The sequence below is a fragment of the Diabrotica virgifera genome, chromosome 2 (assembly GCF_917563875.1).
Source record: "Diabrotica virgifera virgifera chromosome 2, PGI_DIABVI_V3a".
Lineage (NCBI taxonomy): Eukaryota > Metazoa > Arthropoda > Insecta > Coleoptera > Chrysomelidae > Diabrotica > Diabrotica virgifera.
In genome coordinates this window covers 175316324-175335756 of record NC_065444.1, presented here as the reverse complement: position 1 = coordinate 175335756, position 19433 = coordinate 175316324, and the positions used below count along the sequence as shown (strand labels likewise).

At 32.7% G+C, this 19433-nt stretch overlaps 1 protein-coding gene across 1 annotated transcript in view; it reads right to left on the bottom strand.

Moving 5' to 3' along the window:
- LOC114331067 (phenoloxidase-activating factor 3-like) overlaps nt 1-16774 on the bottom strand; it is a 93350-nt gene extending 76576 nt beyond the window's left edge. Inside the window, exon 1 of the mRNA XM_028280540.2 lies at nt 16607-16774. Coding sequence (XP_028136341.1) covers nt 16607-16682 — 76 coding nt within the window. The 5' untranslated portion in view covers nt 16683-16774. The remainder of the gene's footprint in view (nt 1-16606) is intronic.
- Nucleotides 16775-19433: the final 2659 nt, after the last annotated feature.

The window sequence follows — 19433 nt, the reverse complement described above, 5'->3', positions numbered from 1 at the left end:
TAGAAAATAACGCGCCTCAGCAGTAGGTAACCGTGGCACCAGGTGCTAACCTATTCTTGTTCAGCGGCCCCAGAATCCTCTGAGTAACAAAATCTGGCAAATCATATACCGATTTTGACATATTTATGCACTGCTAATGTAATTATGCATGGCTACCCATTTTTGTATTGTAGACTTCTTGTCTGACGTCGCGTCAGCCCGAGTACAATACAAAATGTAGTAATAGGTCCTTTATTTAAAAGTCGATTTATTCCGGTGTTATTTTGGGTTTAAAACAAGTGAACAGTCACTGATTATGACCGAAAAGATGGTAACAACAAAGGTGGCAAAAAAAGAGACCGAACCGGACAACGAAAAATATAATGAGAGTAGCTATTTTTAACATAAAAACCCTATTAGCAGAGATCAACCAATAGAACACGAGAAGAGAAAACATCAAATTAACATCTGAACCAAGCAGAAAACAAACTGTAATGTCTGAAAAAAGGATAAGGGGAGAATATTTACTAGATAACATAATAAATATAGTGAACTTTTAAAACAAGAGAGAGAAAGTGAGCAGAAAGAAATATGTAACAACAATTTTAGAATGAAAGATAAAGGTGAACAAAATATTGTCGGTATATATCTCAAATTATATCCTTGGTAAATTTTAAGGCGAATATCAAAATTATAGATGTAGCTGAAATTCATGCACCAGATGACTGCAAATTTAAAAACGATAAAAAATAATTCTCTGATGAGCTCCAAACATTGGTCGAAGACGAAATAAAACAAACTGAAATAATCAAATTTGGGGAGATATCAATGGCAAAATAGAAGGAAAAGTTATAACTGAATGAAACCAAAAAATGAGTGAAAGGTTTATCCAAAGGATCAGCAATGAAAACAGAAAATGGCGGATTTGTCCACTCAAACTAACTAAGAATAGCCAACAAGGTTTTTGACCGTAAAATCAATCTAAAGACGTGTTTAAAAATGTTGGGGGCCAAATGTTAATTTTAGATTCTGTAAACAAAAACAGAAAAATACATAACAAGTAGTAGGTAGATGTGAGAATCCCGATGTCACCAAATATTGGAAACAATCACGCTTTGGTACCTACTTGCTAAAATCAGATTTAATAAAAGAAGTAAAGAGAAGATTGAAAGAACGAAAAAGAAATATAATAAAAATTAAAAATTTAAGAGCGAATTAATAAGTTTCTTATATCAAAACAGGCTCGAGCAGAAGATTCAATTGGATAATTACCTATTTTGATTGGTAAATAAGCCACAATTAAATTAAAAAAATAATTTTATTAACGTTTCGACGCCCAAACCGGATGTCGTTGTCAAAATACAACATATTACTAAATTATACAAAAATATTGCTTAGTAAAAAATTCTTCTAATAATTTGTTTAATCTGACAATTTTAATGTATATCGGCAATTCAGACATATATTATACATTTTAAAGTAGAAGACTTTAAAATGATATTGCCAATATTTACGAGTTGCGTTCCTGGGACGACTTTACTGAAAGATTGTTCATTCGATTTCATGAAATCAACCCCAACTCAAGAATATCCGCCACAAAAATCATAGCATATGGCAGAAATTCTTGAGTTGGGGTTGATTTCATATAATCGAAGGAACTATCTTTCAGTAATGGCAACGTGGCATTAGATAGAAAACAAAGTGTTTTAATTTTCGCCTGCATTTTACCCGATTTTCGCGTGGTGCAGCGAACATTGAATGCTGAGTGAGTGAAAAAGGTAAGGTATAAACTGTGCCCTACCTAATGCAAGAATAATATAAGTAAAAACGGTAAAAAATAGTATAAAATACTAAACGGACAAATAAAAGTGAGGTTAACAGCTAACAGATAAGCTTATAAACACTGGCGAACGCTGGTCAAATTTCAAGCGGTGTTGCCGGATTTAAAAAAAATAGAAACACCTGCCGAAAAACAAAAGCAATTTTGGTGCGTGGATAATTGGGCATACCTCCTCGTGGTTGAAACGGGTGTGCCCAGTTAACGCTACGTACAAAATGGCTGAGAACGAGTATAGTGTGGACGAAAAGACAAGAAAAAGAGGAGATGAATCGGAAGATGAGGCAGACGATAGCAGAAGTAAAAAAGTACATCGGTCGCCTGGGAATGATAGGCAACTAGAAAAAATATTGGAGAGCCTAAATATTATCACAATGGAAATAAGGGAACTAAGAGAAGAGCAAAAAGAGTACAGAGCGGAAATGAAGGAACTCAGACAAGAAAATGAAAAGCTGAAACAGGAAAACAGAGAAACCCAACAAAAAGTGGAAGAATTGGAAAATAAAATAGACAGAATGGAAAAGGACAAAAGACGAAATAATATAATACTGCAGGGAGTAGATATGGATACCTACGATCAAAACATAACAAAAGATAACGTCCAAGATTTTTTATGCAATGCACTAAAAGTTGAGACAAAAATAAAAAGCGCAAGAAAAATTGGAAGTAAATTCTGCTTGATTGAGCTCGAAAATGCAACGGACAAAGAAGAAATTATGAAAAATAAAGGCAAATTGAGAGACATAAAGGGAAAAGAAATATATATTAATGACGACATGGACAAAAATGAACGGATGATACAGGGTAAAATCAGAACGAAGGCAAAAGAGGCTAAATTGGAAGGAAAAAACGTCAAGGTAGGATTTCAAAAAATTAAAATAAATGAGGAGGTATGGACATGGAATAAACATCAGCAACAACTCTTAAAAATAGAAAACCAAAACAGAAACCAAAAAAACTAAACGACGTAAATGAAACGGTAGCAACAACGGCAATGGACAAGGAGACGATTGGGATTAAAAACAAGAAAAGGAAAACTAATTTGGGAACATGGAACGTAAGAGGCACTTATGAAACGGGAAAACTTAAAGAATTAATTAGAGAAACAAAAAGATATGAAATAGATATATTAGCTTTACAAGAAACAAAACAATTAGACACAGAAATAGTAGAAATAGATGATATAGTATTTTTTAAAAGTGGGGGGAATAACAGATTGCTAGGAACAGGCTTTATCATACAGAAAAGATGGAAAACCAGAGTGATGAATTTCAAGCCGATATCAGATAGAATGTGCACAATCAGGTTAAAAGGGAATCAACGAAACATAAGCATAATAAATGTACATGCACCAATAGAAGACGCCACCGAAGAAGACAAAGATGCATACTATGAGCAACTAGAGAGAGAATATGACAGATTACCAGCATTTGATATCAAAATAGTAATGGGAGACTGCAATGCTAAAGTGGGAAAAGAGGATATATATGAAAATATAACAGGAAAATACAGTAAACACGATGTATCAAATGATAATGGTCAACGAATTATAGGTTTTGCCACAGAAAGACAAATGGTAATAAAAAGCACATACCAACGCAGAAAAGATATACATAAAGGAACGTGGATTTCCCCTGACAAAAGGACAATAAATCAAATAGACCACATATTAATAGAGAAGAAGCACGCCCATAATATAATAAATATAAAAAGTATGAGAGGAGCGGAATGTGACTCAGATCACTTTTTGGTAAGAGCAGCCTATAGAATAAATGCTAATATAAAGAAAGACAATCAAAGGGACAAAGAAATCAAAAAACAATTCAACACAGCAATACTAAAAGATAATATGACACAGAAGAAGTACGAACAACAAATAACCAGCAGACTAAACGAAGAACCAGAAACACTAGACCCGGAAGAAAAGTGGGAAAGCATAAAAGAAGCAGTTTTAAACACCAGTAAAGAAATATTAATTAAAGGTAATAGAAAACAAAAAGCAAAAGAATGGTATGATGAGGAATGTCAAAAAATAGCAGAAGAAATTAGAAAAATAAGAATAAAAAACTTAAGAAATAATAGTGACATTAGCACACAAGAATATAGAGAATTGAAGAGAATTATGAAGAGAACATGCAGAAATAAAAAAAGAAAATACATCGAAGAAAAACTCAAAGTGATAGAGGAAAAATTCCAAAAAAAGGAAATAAGATCCTTTTACCAGGAAGCAAGAAAAATGGAAAGGGGATATCAGAAACATAACCCATATATGAAAAATGAGGAAGGAATATTAATAAATGAACCCGGGGAAATAATGAGAAATTGGCAAACTTATTTTACACAACTTTTAAACAAAAACGAAGAAGAAAGGGGAACAATCCAGGAAATTGAAGATGACCATATAGTAATAGAAACACCTACGAGGGAAGAAATAGAAAATGAAATAAGAGGGCTAAAAAACAATAAAAGCCCAGGAATAACGGAAATATCGGCGGAAATGATAAAGGCAGGAGGAAAAAGACTACACAAGGAGATACATAGCCTGATAAAAAGTATATGGGAAACAGAAAGAATGCCAGGAGAATGGACCAGGGCAAGGATATGCCCCATACATAAAAAAGGTGATAAAATGAGATGTGAAAATTATAGAGGTATCGCGTTGCTAGAAGTCGTGTACAAAATATTGACAAACATCTTAAGAAAAAAGCTGAATCAATACACGGAAAAGATATTGGGCGAATATCAGGCAGGATTCAGAAGTAATAGGTCGACGACAGACCAAATATTTGCGTTAAAAGAAATCCAAACTACGTGCTACGAACATAAAATAGCAGTATACGTCCTGTTCGTCGACTTTAAACAGGCCTATGATACGGTAAAGCGGCAACAGATGTACGCACTAATGAAAGAAATGGGCATACCAAGTAAAATCGTCAGGATGGTAAAGATGACTATGGATAACTCCACAAACGAAATAGCATGGAAGGGACATAAATCAAATAATTTTGAAACAAAGGAAGGACTAAGACAAGGAGACCCACTATCAACGACTCTTTTTAATGTAATACTGGAAGGAATAATCAGGAAAAGTAAAATAAGCACACAGGAAACGATTTTTAAAAATGGCCACCAATGTATTGCATTCGCAGATGATCTAACATTATTATCGACAAGTAAGAAAGAGCTAACAAAATTAATGAGCAATATAATAAAACAAGCCAAACCTTTTGGTCTTCTCATAAATAAGGAAAAGACAAAATACATGATAATGGGAGAAACAGATAAAGAAAATGAAGACAATTTCACATTGGAGATAGAAGGAGAAAATGTATGCGCATTTAAAAGAGTTTCAGAATTTACATACCTGGGTGTAAAAGTAGATGAAAAGGGACATGGGGAAGGGGAAATAAAAGCAAGAATAGCAAAAGCAAACAAAAAGTATGGAGCATTGCGTCCATTAATGAAATCCAAAGATGTGTCAAGGAAAACAAAAATAAGAATCTACAAAACAGTTATCAGACCTACAGCTACATATGCATGTGAAACATGGGTGCTTAAAAAATCAGAAATAGACCTTTTAGAAAGATGGGAGAGGAAAATACAACGAGCAATATATGGAGGCGTGAAAATAGACGGTCAATGGAGAAGAAGAAATAATAAGGAACTTGAAGAACTATATAATGAACCAAAAATAACGACGGCAATCAAAGCACAGAGAATCCGATACTTAGGACACATAGAAAGAATGGGAAAGGCGAGAATGCCAAAAATGGTTCTATTACGTAAGCCAATACAAAAAAGAAGAATAGGAAGACCAAGAAGGAGATGGAAGGACAGCGTATATGAAGACTTAAAACAAAGTAATATTGTAAACTGGAAAGAAAAAGCTTTGGACAGAAAACAATGGAAGGAAGTGGTGAAGAAATGTATGGAAAGACTATAATGTTAAGTGTAGTATTAAGTGTTTTATACAAACAAATGTAATATTGTATATATTATAGTAGTATAGGATATAGCATTATATATAAATATGTAATAGTAATTGTAAGGAAAAATTAAATCTTTCAGCCCTAGGCCTTCACGGCCTGTTGAGCTTAATAAATATAAATCTTTCAGTAAAGTCGTCCTATCAACGCAACTCATAAATAATGGCAATATCATGTTTTAAAGTCATCTACTTTAAAATGTATATATGACTGAATTGCCGATATAATTGAGTCAGAATAAATAAATTATTAGAAGAATTTTTTACTAAGCAACAACATTTTTGTTTAATTTAGTAATGTTTCGGTTTTTTAAAAACGACATCCGATTTGGGGGTTGAAACGTTAATAAAATTATTTTTTCAATGTAATTGTGGCTTACTTCCCAATCAAAATAGTTAATGTTGTTCTGAAGCTATTTTCTTGTGGCATTTTTATAATCAACTATATTCAAATGGGAAATAAGCCACAATTTTAAGTACCTAAAAATGATTTTATTAACGTTTCGACGCCCAAGTCGGGTGTCGTTGTCAAAATACAAAATAATACTAAATAAACAAAAATGTTGTTGCTTAGTAAAAAATTCTTCTAATAATTTATAATTATTAAAATTATTTATAATTTCAAAATAGTTAGTTATCAAAATGCCACAAGGAAATAGCTTCAGAACAACATTGAATTGGATATTATCGAAAATAAAATCAACGTTTAAACAAGCTGTCAAAAGCTCAAAAAATATATTGTAAGGGGGCTGCCCGGGAAATCCTTTGAGTGAGAATAATACGAAAAAATAAAAAATGTTTGAAAAAATCTGATGTTGTTTATGTTTATATTGGCGCTTGCATAAAATAACATATACACGGAATGAAAGAACTGATGGAAATAACACACATTAAAAAGGATGCATGGATGAATAGGACATTTAAAAAAGGAAGGGAAGAATATTTACCATAAACGCTCTATCGAATAACTGACAAGAAATCTAAAATATATCTAAAAACGCAAAACAAGGAATCGATAGACTAAAAAATCAGAAATCACCGATTATCTTGTACCACCACAACTTTGTATACTATACTAATAGTAGTAAATACTAACAGAATAGAATAGACCAGGGTATTTAGTACAAAATAAATCAATTTTTAAATACAACACCTAGAGACTTGCAACTTTTTGAATTGTGTTCAAGATGATGTCAAAGAAAAAGTCGTATAAATAAATGGGTGAAAATGCATAATTGCATTTTAAATTAAATAAAATGCATCCAAAATGCATAAAGATGTGAGAATAAACGTAGTGAGGGACATATTTTGTTACTCGGGGGTTTTGGAGTCGCTGAATACCAATACATCATCAGAACCGACTACCGGAGCACCTAGTGCCCAGGTTCACTGCTAAGACAAGGCATATGAAGTTTCAACGATTTTCGGCACTAAACTGATGTAAACAGATTACTCGGCGGTTTTGGAGTCTGAACAAGAATACGCCATCCGAGCAGACCCACCGGTGCACCTGGTGTCCTAATACCTTCCAGCATGCCCCAAGATAATATGCCATATAGCACCAGGTGGTTCGGAGGTCGGTTATAATGGCGTATTCGTATTAAATGACCCCAAAATCTGCCCAATAATTTATTTGCTTGCATTCAAGGCCGAAAACCTTCGAAACTCCAAAATTAGACGTACTTTAGCAGTGGCCATGGGCACCAAGTGCTCCGGGGGTCAGTTCTGATGGAGTATTTGTGTTCAGTAACCCCATAAACAGTCCTAGTAATCTATTCGCATTAATTAATTACCAAAAACCCTCGAAACACCAGAATATAACGTACTTTAACAGTTACATTGGGCAACAAATGCTCAAAAGGTGAATTCTTTCCTTTCGGCAACCCTAAAAACCGCCCAAATAATCTATTTGCGTCAATTGAGTACCAAAAATACTAGAAACTTCATAAGATGACGTGACTTAACAGTGACATTGGGCACCAAGTGCTCCCGGGCTCGGTTCTGATGATTCGTGTTCAGTGATTTCAAAAACCTCCAATTAATCTGTCTCCATAAATTTAGTGCCGAAAGCCCTCGAACCTCCAGACGACGTGCCTTTGCAGTGACCCTGGGACCAGGTGCTTCGGAGTCCGGTTCTGATTACTTATTCGTGTTCCATCCATCCAATGGCACTACAGCCCAAATCGAGCCTTGGCCTCCTTCAATAATCTTCTCCAATCATTTCGATTTACCGCTGTTCTTTTCCATGAACGCGTTCCCAGGAAGTTCCTGGCATCCTCATCGACTTCGTCTTCCCATCTCTTTTTAGATCTTCCAACCGGTCTTCTTCCCTGCATTCTTGCATTCAGCAATTTTCTGGGGATTCTATTCTCATGCATGCGGACCACGTGCCCTGCCCACCGTAATCTCTGTAGTTTAGTGTGTTGTGTTAGAGTTGGTTCGCTATATTGCTCGTATTCTATTATACCTAATTCGCCAGTCGTTATTTTCCCTTATTGGGCCCAGTATCCTACGTAATACTCTTCTTTCAAACACATCTAATGCATTGGCAGATTTCTGTGTCACCACCCATGTTTCGCAGCCATAACTTACTATGGGCCTGATTATTGTTTTATATACCCGGAGTTTTGTTTTCCGGTGTACGTCTCGCGATTTGAATATGTGGCCCATCGCGAAATATGCTTTATTTGCCAGCACAAGCCTTCTATTTATTTCCAGTTCTTCTTCACTGCTTGCAACCAGATCCATTCCTAGGTACGTGAATCTATTCACATGTTCTATATCGTCAATAAAGTGTTGTTGCGCCGGTCTATTTGATCTGGTTTGTATGAGTAGTTTTGTTTTATTTGTGTTTATTGCTAGCCCTACTGCTTCTGCACTCTGTTTCAACTCAACGTAGGTTTCTTCCGCTGCATTCATTGTTCTGCTCATTATGTTTATATCATCCGCGTAGGCTGCTAATTGGGTAGATTTGTTTGTAAGTATGTTATTTCCGCTTACCGTCAACCGTCTAATTACATATTCAAGAACAAGATTAAAAAGCGTTGGAGCCAGTCCGTCGCCTTGTTTCAGTCCTTGCGTTATCGTAAACGCATCAGTGATCTGTCCTTGAATACATACTTGTGCTTCTGTTTCTGTCATTGTCATTTGCACTAGTCGTATTAATTTTGATGGTAAGCCAAATTCTTCCAATGTATTAGGTAGAATTGTTCTATCTATTGAATCATAGGCTTGTTTAAAATCTACAAAGAGATTGTAAACGTCCATGTCATATTCCCATGCTTTGGCTAGTATTTGTTTAACTGTAAATAGTTGGTCAATGGTAGATCTATTTTGCCTAAACCCTGCTTGATATTCCCCGATGATTTTTTCCGTGAGAGGTTGAAGTCTTCGATTAATGATGTTTGTGAATATTTTGTATCCCGAACAAAGTAAAGAGATGCCTCTATAATTCTGACACAACAGTTTGTCTCCTTTTTTATGAATAGGGCAGATTATACTTTTCTTCCGTTGTTGGGGGATTTCTTCTTCTATCCATATCTCTCGTATTAGCTGATACATCTGTTGTGTCAAATTCCTTCCTCCTTGCTTGAGTAGTTCTGCCGGTATTTTATCTATTCCCGGTGCTTTATGGCTTTTTTGTATGTGGATTGCCGTTTGGACCTCCTCTAGCGTTGGGGGTCTAGTTAATTCATTTTCTTCTCCATCTTCCCCCAGCTCTTGTTGTTGTACCTCCTGCCGTGCCTGCTGCTGTCTCTGTTGTTGTAATGGTGGTTGTGCCCCTTTGTTTAATACTTCCTTAAAATATGTCATCCAGGTTATCTTAATTTCGTCCATATCGCTAATGATTTCACCCTTCTTATTTTTGCAGAGGCTAGTTTTCGGTTTGTATCCCTGTCTTAAATGTTTAATAAGTTGGTATGCACTGCGTGTTTCGTTTTCCTTAAACTCCCTCTCTATGTTTAGTATCAGTTGGTTTTCGTACTTTCTCTTTTTCTGCCTGCACAGTTTATCTGCTTTTCGTCTTTTGTTCTCAAATTCTGTTTTTCTCTCTCTAGTACGTCTGAGTATGTAATTCTTATGTGCTTCATTTCTTTCCTGTATAGCTTGTTTGCATTCTTCATCGAACCATGTTTCTTCTCTCCGTTGTATCTTTGTTCCTATGACTTCTTTCGCTGTGTTTAGTATGATACTGCTTATGGTGTTCCATTGATTTTCTATTGTGGAGTCTGCTCTGTTTTCTTCTCTGTCGTGTTCAGTGACCCCAAAAACTACCTGAGTAACAAAATCTAGTCCTTAATATGCCTATTTTTACATGTTTATGCACTTTTAGATGCATTTTATGCACTTTAAAGTGCAATCATGCATTTTCGCCCATTTTTGTATAGTAGACTTTTTCTGACGTAAGTCTGAACACAATGCAGAAAGTTGGAAGTCTCTAGGTGCTGTAATTAAAAATTTATTTTTGTGCTAAATGAGTAGGGTCATTCCAAAGTGAGTCTTATCCATTTTTTATAAAAATTAAGTTGGCCCTAAATATCGCTGTAACATTGATTTTGACATACTATTATAACAAAATACTGTTGCAAATCGCTTCTTGTTCTATATAAAATAAGTCTAAATATTGCGTATCTTTCCAAAATGCGCGTTATCCACGAGCAGTGTCATCTCAAAGCGAACCTTATCCTTTCCAGCCAATGGCTGCCTCCGATTTTTAGCCACGTGATCGTTTTGACGTTTTAACTTGCGTGATTAGGTTAGGTTATTTTACTGTTTATTATTGAAAGAGTGTAAAGTCTTTATACTTAATTAGTGAAGTAAAACCTAATTATTGTTCTTACCGACAAAGTATGTGTTTAATATTTTAAACTGTTATGGAAGAAGCACTTAAAGAAGTACTAAAAGGTTGTGGCAGAAAGAAGGTTTCTAATCCAAAACTGTGGGCAAAAATACAAAAAAAAAATAACAGGTAAAGATGCTTTATTAATTTACTGTCAAATCTGTGCTATAAATAACTAGTAATTCGATAAAACTGTTTATTTAAGTATTATTTTTTCTGTATTGCTTATATCAATCCAATCGATCGTTTGTTTCAGATACGCAGCAAAAAAGATTACTGCGAAAGTTATTTTCCAGAACCTGCTGAATTAAGGATTTAATAATTAAAAAATGTGTTTAGTGTTTTTGTTTTTTAGCTTTTGTGACCATAACATTATTGTTATTGTAGCCAAAATCTGTTTTAGCTATAAGATTATTGTTTCGAATAAAAATATTCGTTCACACTACTTCCTTTGTCTACATTATTGTTATTTCAAAAAGCGCCTTATCCACTGCGTTGTTCCAAAGTGCGTCTTATCCAAATTATATTTAGTTTTTTTGAGCTAATCACGCAAAAACGATTTGAAAAACCTTAACGTATACTAATGTTATGAATTATTAATGAACACTAAAAAGTTTCATACAAAAAGAACCATCGGATAATAAAAAAATGGTTTTTTCTAATTCTTCAACATTTTTCTCGAAGGGATAAGATTCACTTTGGAATGACCCTACTCAAATGTCGTTTATCGTTTATCGTTTTATCGTTTTATCAGCCAATGCTTATATTTTTATAATTAAAGACCGGATTATATGTTCCTGATTTGACTGAAATATGTGCATATATATGTCTGAAATATGAGTAAAATATGTTGAAAATATTCCCTAAAAGTTTAAAATATGTTCCAAATATGTGGAATATGTGAAAAACATTTTAAAGTAACAAGAAAATATGCATTAAAAAATGTATAAAAGTTTTATTAAATAACGGTAAGTACATATATTGACAAAATTAACCTAAATATACGAATGTATACCTATTTAGTACCTATTACTATTACTTACGTTTCTACATTTTATTCCTTCTTATAAAAACAATTCACAATCAAATGTTTTTAAATATTTTCAATAGTAAAATTATGCCGCCTATCCGTTAGTAGTAATTTGTATGTTGAAAATCTTTGTTCAACATCAACTGATGTGATTGGTGCAAACATTAACAATCTCCGCATTTAAATTGGTATTGACATCAAAATCGCCACAAATAATTTGGTTTGCTTCCTGTAATAATAATTTTAAATCACTATTTTTCTGTAAAGTTTCAATCCATTTTTTATTTATTGATTGTCCAATTCTTCCAGAAACTTCTTGAGCGTTTTCCTTAAATTTCTGAATTAAATTAAGGGACTCTTGTAGTGGAAACGATTCAGTTTCAAGATTGAGGATGGTTTTATAAACAAATTCATAATTCGATTTAATAAAACAAAGCTCATTGTGCAGTGATCTGTTTTCTAAACTTGATTTGCATTTTGAAATCGCACCAATATTTGTTTCTTCAAAACATAAAATTAGTTCTTTTATAGGGAGAAAATGTTCCGCATAAAAACAGGCAGCTTTTAAATATGTTCCCTAACTTGTGATTAGAGGCTCCGGTGGCAAAGGAGTATTTGGTAATTTTTCTTTATATATCTGAATCCTTAAAGGCGATTTTACAAATATTTTCTTCACGTTGCTAATTAAACTATTAAATGTAGGAAATGAATTTCGAATTTCTTCCGCCACTCTGTCTAAACCATGCACCAAACACGTCACATGAATTAAATTGGGATATAAAACTTTTAGTTGTTGGTCAGATTTGACCATGTATGACGCAGCATCGGAAACCATAAGCAAGATTTTGTTAGCTGGAACAATGTCGGGAAGGAAAAAGTTCATGAATGCATCATTTATAAACCTAACCATTGTTACATGGTTAACTGTGTCAAGCTGTTTACAGCCAAAAATATGTCAAAACATGCCACAATATGTTAAAAATATGCCAAAATATGTTAAAAATATGTCAAACGGTCGAAAATATGTTCAAACCATCAAAATATGTTAAAAAACAGAAAATATTCTAAATATGTAAAATTAAATTAGTGTCAAACGCCTTTAATTATCATAATTCGTCCACATCCTGAAGCGTTTGATTGTATCTTTGATGGTTATCGATATGCAAAAAACATATAATCCGGTCTTTATTTATAATACATGTAACATTGGGGTAAAATAATTTTTATTAACTGCCATTCATTTTATCACAATTTTTTGTTTTATAATATTTTTATTTGTTGTATTGCGGGTATATCATGATCGTTACACAGAAACAATAAAAAAATCTGGAATGACTCAAATGTAACATTAAAAATTTTGTTTCAGGATGTTTTAGAATATATATTTGACGATTTTTTCCCTCAACTTAGTAGTGAAATAACTTTTCTGGGTCGTGCTGTTTCCTTTAGCGTGGTTCTTGAGCTAGGAATCTGTTGCCAATGGAGCAGGAGAATAGCAATAAGCAGGGTAAAAGCTACTTACAGAATGACTCTGGTAATACAAGGTAAAAGATACCTATATAGTGAGCTTTTTAGTTGCGTTCCCTTATTTATATTTTATACCACACTTGTGACCACAATAGACCGAATAAACAAGAATATAAAAAAAGACAGATGACATAAACAAAAAACTAACGCAACTGCTTACAAAAGGACAACATATTAAGAAAATTTCTAAATAGTTACTAGTTTCCACAACATCGGAACAATCAGAGAAGGATTTGTGCATTCTTACAGAACACAACGAGCAACTTAAAGTTACGTTTCCACCGGTTTCTCCACCGTTTCCTCCGGTTTCCACCGGAGGAAGTAGTCGTATTCAGCGACCGCAAAAACCCCGGGTAATAAGTTCTGACCCTTTCTCGTTTACGCTTATTTTATCATGTTTATTCACTTTTGGATGCATTTTATGCACTTTAAAATACAATTAAATATTTGCAACTTTTGCTGATGACACCATGCCTCATACTAGCCTCTCACCATGATCCAAACACAGTATCCAGAACCCTTCAGAAAGACCTTAATAATATACAAAGATGGCTTAAAAATGGAAGATAAAGGCGAATGAGAGTAAATCCATCCATGTAACCTTCACAATGAAAAGACAAACATGTCCATCTGTAACACTAAATAAAACGCAACTGCCACAAACTGATTCTGTCAAGTACCTAGGAATCCATCTTGATAGGAGATTAACTTAACAAAAGCACATTTTTACAAAAAGAAAACAACTAGGAATAAAATTCCGAGAAATGTACTCGATCATCGGTCGTAAATCTCAACTATCTCTTGAAAACAAACTGCTGATATATAAAACTATATTAAAACCAGTGGGAACCTATGGTATCCAACTTTGGGGGACAGCCAGTCAAACTCACCTAGAAATACTGCAGAGATTCCAGAACAAAGTCCTTAGAACAATGCTGAATGCCCCTTGGTACGTGCCAAACTATGTGATAGAGCAAGACCTCAACGTGGCATCCATAAAAACAGTAATACCAGAATATTACAAAAAATATTCCAAGAGATTAGAATCTCATCCAAACGAGTTAGCCAGCAACCTCACTTATGACCACAATGATGTACGACGCCTGAAGAGATTCAAGGTAGTGACCTAGCAAGAAGATTCGAATAATCTGTGATAACTAAACTTACTTTTACCTTTTTTTAATTTAATTTATATAAAGAGGGTGATCACTGAATCTCCCTCTACAGGTCAAATTTTCAATTTTTGTCAAATAATTTACCTATTGTTCTTAGTTAAGGACAGATTGTAAATATTACAATATTAAAAAAAATATTTCCATCCATTTTTCTATAGTAGGCGTTTTTCCAGATATCATCCTGAACAACTGAACACAATGCAAAAAGTTGTAAGTATCTAGGTGCTGTACTTAAAAGTCGATTTATTCTAGTATTTTTAGTTCTACATGCCGTGGCCTACCAGGCGAATCGAAAAGAGCGATCATGTGATCATGCGGCTTTTAAATAAAGAAGATGGGACCTTATTAATTATTATCAAGAACGAAAGCTTTTCAATACAACACTTAAATTAACAAGAATAATAATAGCAATAAACAAATAAATGAACAAATAACTTTCTAAGAAGGGCGGTTTCGGATGAAAAGATAGTGCACAGATGCAATTTTGATAGTAACACAGATAAATTAAAAGTCACAAGAATACAGCAATAATTACATATCAGAGTGAGGCGTGGATATTATATGTACAGTGTGTCGGCGTAACTTGGAACCATATGGGAAACTTTTTTAATATAAATTTTACAAAAAAAAGTTATTCTTCATAAAGTGCTCTGCATAGTTTAAAACCTAAGATGCAATCATCAGATATCAAATTTTATCAATAATATACGAGGTATGTCCAAAAATATAAATTTCGCTGAAGAGTAAAGTGCCTTTATATTTCATAATATCGAAAATTGTTATTAAGAAAAGTTGTCTGTAAATAAAATTTATGTTGTAATATGCATTTACACTCTTCTAATTGAAAAATCTCTTTTTTGAAAAATTTCCTCAAATTACGGATACCCAACATCAAGTTTGTTGAAGATAACTCTCTTATTATTAATTTTGCAACAAATTTATTCTTTATATAAATGTCCGAATAGTCAAAAAAGTAAGATGCAATCATAAGATATCAATTTTTTTCATTTTATACGAGGTATGTCGAAAAATATGGATTTCGCTCAAGAGTAAAATACCTTTATAGTTCACAATATTTCAACTAGAAGGATGCAATTGCACATTGAAACATAGTTTTTCATTCTGAACATCTTTTTATAATAACAAATTTCAATATTTTGAAAAATAAAGGTACTTTACTCTTCAGCGAAATTAATATTTTTTGAAATATCTCGTAAAAAATTGACAAAATTTAATATCTTATAATTGTATCTTGGTTGTTATGCTATGTAGAACTTTTTATAAATAATAACTTTATTTCGTAAAATGAATAATAACGGAGTTAGCATAATTTAAAGGAGTTGGGTGTACGTGATTTGAGGAATATTAAAAAAAATCAATTAGAAGAGTTTAAATGCAGATTATTAACATAACTTTTTAGTTACAAACAACTTCTTTTCTCAATATTGTGAAATATGAAGGCACTTTACTCTTGAGCGAAATTCATATTATATGACATACCTCGTATACTGTTGATAAAATTTGATATCTGATGATTGCATCTGAGGTTCTAGACTATACAGAGCACTTTATAGAGAATGACTTTTTTTCGTAAAATTGATATTAAAAAAGTTTCCCACATGGTTCCTTCCAAGTTAGGCAGACACACTGTATAAAAATATCGAAATTAAAAAAACATATTTATATAAAAATAAAATCTCTAAAACAAATTGATGGAAAAACCGAACGACCAAAATGAACAAACACAGAAATAAAGAAATTAGATAATATATAAATAAATATAAATAAATCAGGAACTTTTATTAGAAAATATTGAAGGCAAACCGCTGGGCGGCTGGTATCGTCATCTAATGAAACAATTGAAAAATTGTAATTTAAAAATAACAGAAAGGTATATTGATTCGTATGGAGAAATAAAAAATAAAATTTATCCGTAATTCTTAAAGATACGGAAAAACAGCATTTGCCTTAGCAGCATTTACCCGTAAAAGAAACAGTTGTAATTTATATGATAAACACAATATTTATTTATGAATCTCGAAAAATTTTTAAATAAAATGGAGATCAAAAAATAATGTTATAAGTACCGACCATTAATAAATAAAAAATTTTAAAAATGCATATTATAAAGCAAATATTTAAAAAAATAATATACCACCGCAACACATACTTTAATTATCTTTTGACTAATTTTTCTATTGCCTAATAATATTTAACAGGTAAAATTACTTACCAGTAGTAATGATTTTTAAATTACTAAAAATCACTAAAGAAAATAAAGTTTTAATAAATTTCACTTTATAATCCATGTCCGGCAATTCCTGTTTCAAAACTAATATGGAATAATAATTCGCCAACTAAATCAACAATGAAAACTTTGACCTTCCACTAAAAAAATCATCATACATGCGTAACACTGTATTTCCGTTTTATACCGTACAACATGGACTTAGAGCAATTATTAATTATTATTACAGAAACATCAATATACATAAAATATATTGCAATTTGCTTCCGCGATGTGTAAATGATTGTTTTGCTATAATAAATATTATAGCTATTATATAATCATTGTGTTCATGTACCACTGAAATACATTTTGCAGCAGACCCTATTGTTATCAGTCGAGTCTGTTGCAAAAATGTGTTAATTAGCAAAGTATCATATTTTTTGTTTGGAATATTTTTTTAATCTTCATTTAATTTAACAAAAAAAGGAAAGGTATATAAAAAACAGACAGACAGGTAAAAATAAATGACCATAGTTTTATGATACAGATTTTGTAATCCACTGGTATGTTATTTTAACTCAAAATAATGCAGTCCTGTAATATGTAGGGTGTCAATTTGAAAAGTTGCTACCTCCTATAATTTGGTCCCTATAGAAAATCTAAAAATATAAAGAAACACGTCAAATTTATTTGTGAGGGACATTTTATAGACCACTTTTCAACTAAATTACATAAACCCTCTAACGGGGCGGACACAACCCCCAAAATCTTTAAAGGTAAGGGGGGTTGAGTGATACCTCATATTAAAGACTGTTCGATTACTTTTTCAAAAATACTACATACGTTATATTTATTGTCACTACTTTTGGAAAAGTCAAGTGAAACCACACAGATATTAAGTATCGAGTTCAGAACTCCAAAACTTTTTTGGAGTATTGAACTCCAAATTGATTTTTTTTTGGATAATGTGTTACGGTTGAAAGGTCTTTTTCTCAAAGTTCTTGTATCATTCATAATGAATATCAAATTCTGATAAGATGTATAACAAGTTGCATAGCTATTAGGCCTATTTAACATTTAAATAGTAACGGAAATAGTAAATAGTACATTTTATTTTGATTGGGCTAAGTTCAAGGTTTCTGTCAGGTGCGAAATAGATAATTAATTTGAGGGCTGGTCTTCATTGATTGCTTGAAGTAAAAGCAGGGTATTTTAAGTAAACCGATCAGCCTTCGATCAAAATGTGCATATATTATCAGAAATTATATTTTGGATTATTCTAAAGATTACATCAGTTTGTGGAACATCGTATGGACTTAGTTTTCCGATTCCTTGTTGGAGATTATAGAATCTAGTTTCTGTGATAGCCTTCGTTAGCCATACTTTTTTTACGAAGAAAAACCACGTGTTGCCACTGCACAGATTTTCCAGAATTTTGTATAGGGGCTGTGAAAATTATATTTTAAATATTAGTTGGAGACCTTCGTCCGTTGAAGTCGGATATTTATTCCGATTTGATGTTTGCCGAAATGCAGTAATGAGGTTGTTGGATGCAACTTTTTCTATTGGTTGTTTGTAAGAATGTTGATGGTGTGAAGACGTTCAAGTTTTGGAACTTAGGGTTAGTGAAATTATTTACATCACTACTTTCGCGTAGAAAAGACTATTCTTTTGTTTTTTTATTTGAGAGACACTTCAATATCTCAGTAGTCAATCTGTTCCTAAGATAGATAATATTTTATTACTTCATTAAAGTGATATCAAAATTATTATTCAACAGTTTTATTTTAAAATAAAGTAATGAGCTCTTAGGGAATTTAAGTAGATACTTTAATTGAAACCTCTTCGAGGTGGCTTTTTATCCTGTTTTTCTCTTACATTTCAAATATTGTAACGATATATTATATTGATGTTTATAATAAATAATATTTGTTTTGGTAATAAAGTTATAATATATATTTACTATTTAATTTATAATTCTCGCATATTTTTGCTGGTGCCCTGTAATTAGATATTCCTAAAATCTACTTTGAATAAATCATTTTAGGCCAGACTAAAATGATTCCTTCTCATGTTTTCTAACCCACCCCAGAGAAGTCTCAAATCTCTATGGTCTGACTTTATTTGTTTGTTTTCTTTAAGTTAACTATAGCTGTTACAGAGAAAGAGTCTTTCTTGGTGACAATTGGAGTACTTAGAGTATTTTTTTGAGCATTTTTGGAAAAATCAAGTAAAACCGTAAAGATATTAAGTATAGAGTTCAGAACTGCAAATTTTTTGTAGAGTATTGAGTCCAAGATTTTTCCAAAAGTACTGAAAAGAAATATAAGGTATGTGGTATTTTTGAAAAGGTAACTGAATGACCTCTAAAATGAGGTATCACTCAACCCCCCTTTCCATTAAAGATTTTGGGGGTAGTGTCCGCCTCCGCTAGAGGGTCTCACAAATAAATTTGACGTGTTTTTGCATTTTCTTAGATTTTATATAGGGACCAAATTATAGGGGCTGGCAAATTTTTAAATTGACACACTGTATAAAATATAGAGTAATGTTCATTGTTGGAACGGTTAAGTAAAATGGAAACAATGCTATATAAATGTACCTCCTCCTCCTAAGTGCCTTCTCTATTGAGGTTGGCGATCAATATTGCAAATTTTTCTCTGTTCTGGGCTTGATGAATTAGGTATTTCCCGGTTGTGTGGGTTCAATGTCTGATGGTTCGGAGTCAGGATTTTTTATTTCTTCCTATCCTACCTTTTACCTTCGATTTTGCCTTCTGATATTACTTGGAGCTGCTCAAATTCCCTAAGGCGCCTTATGTGTCCCAGAT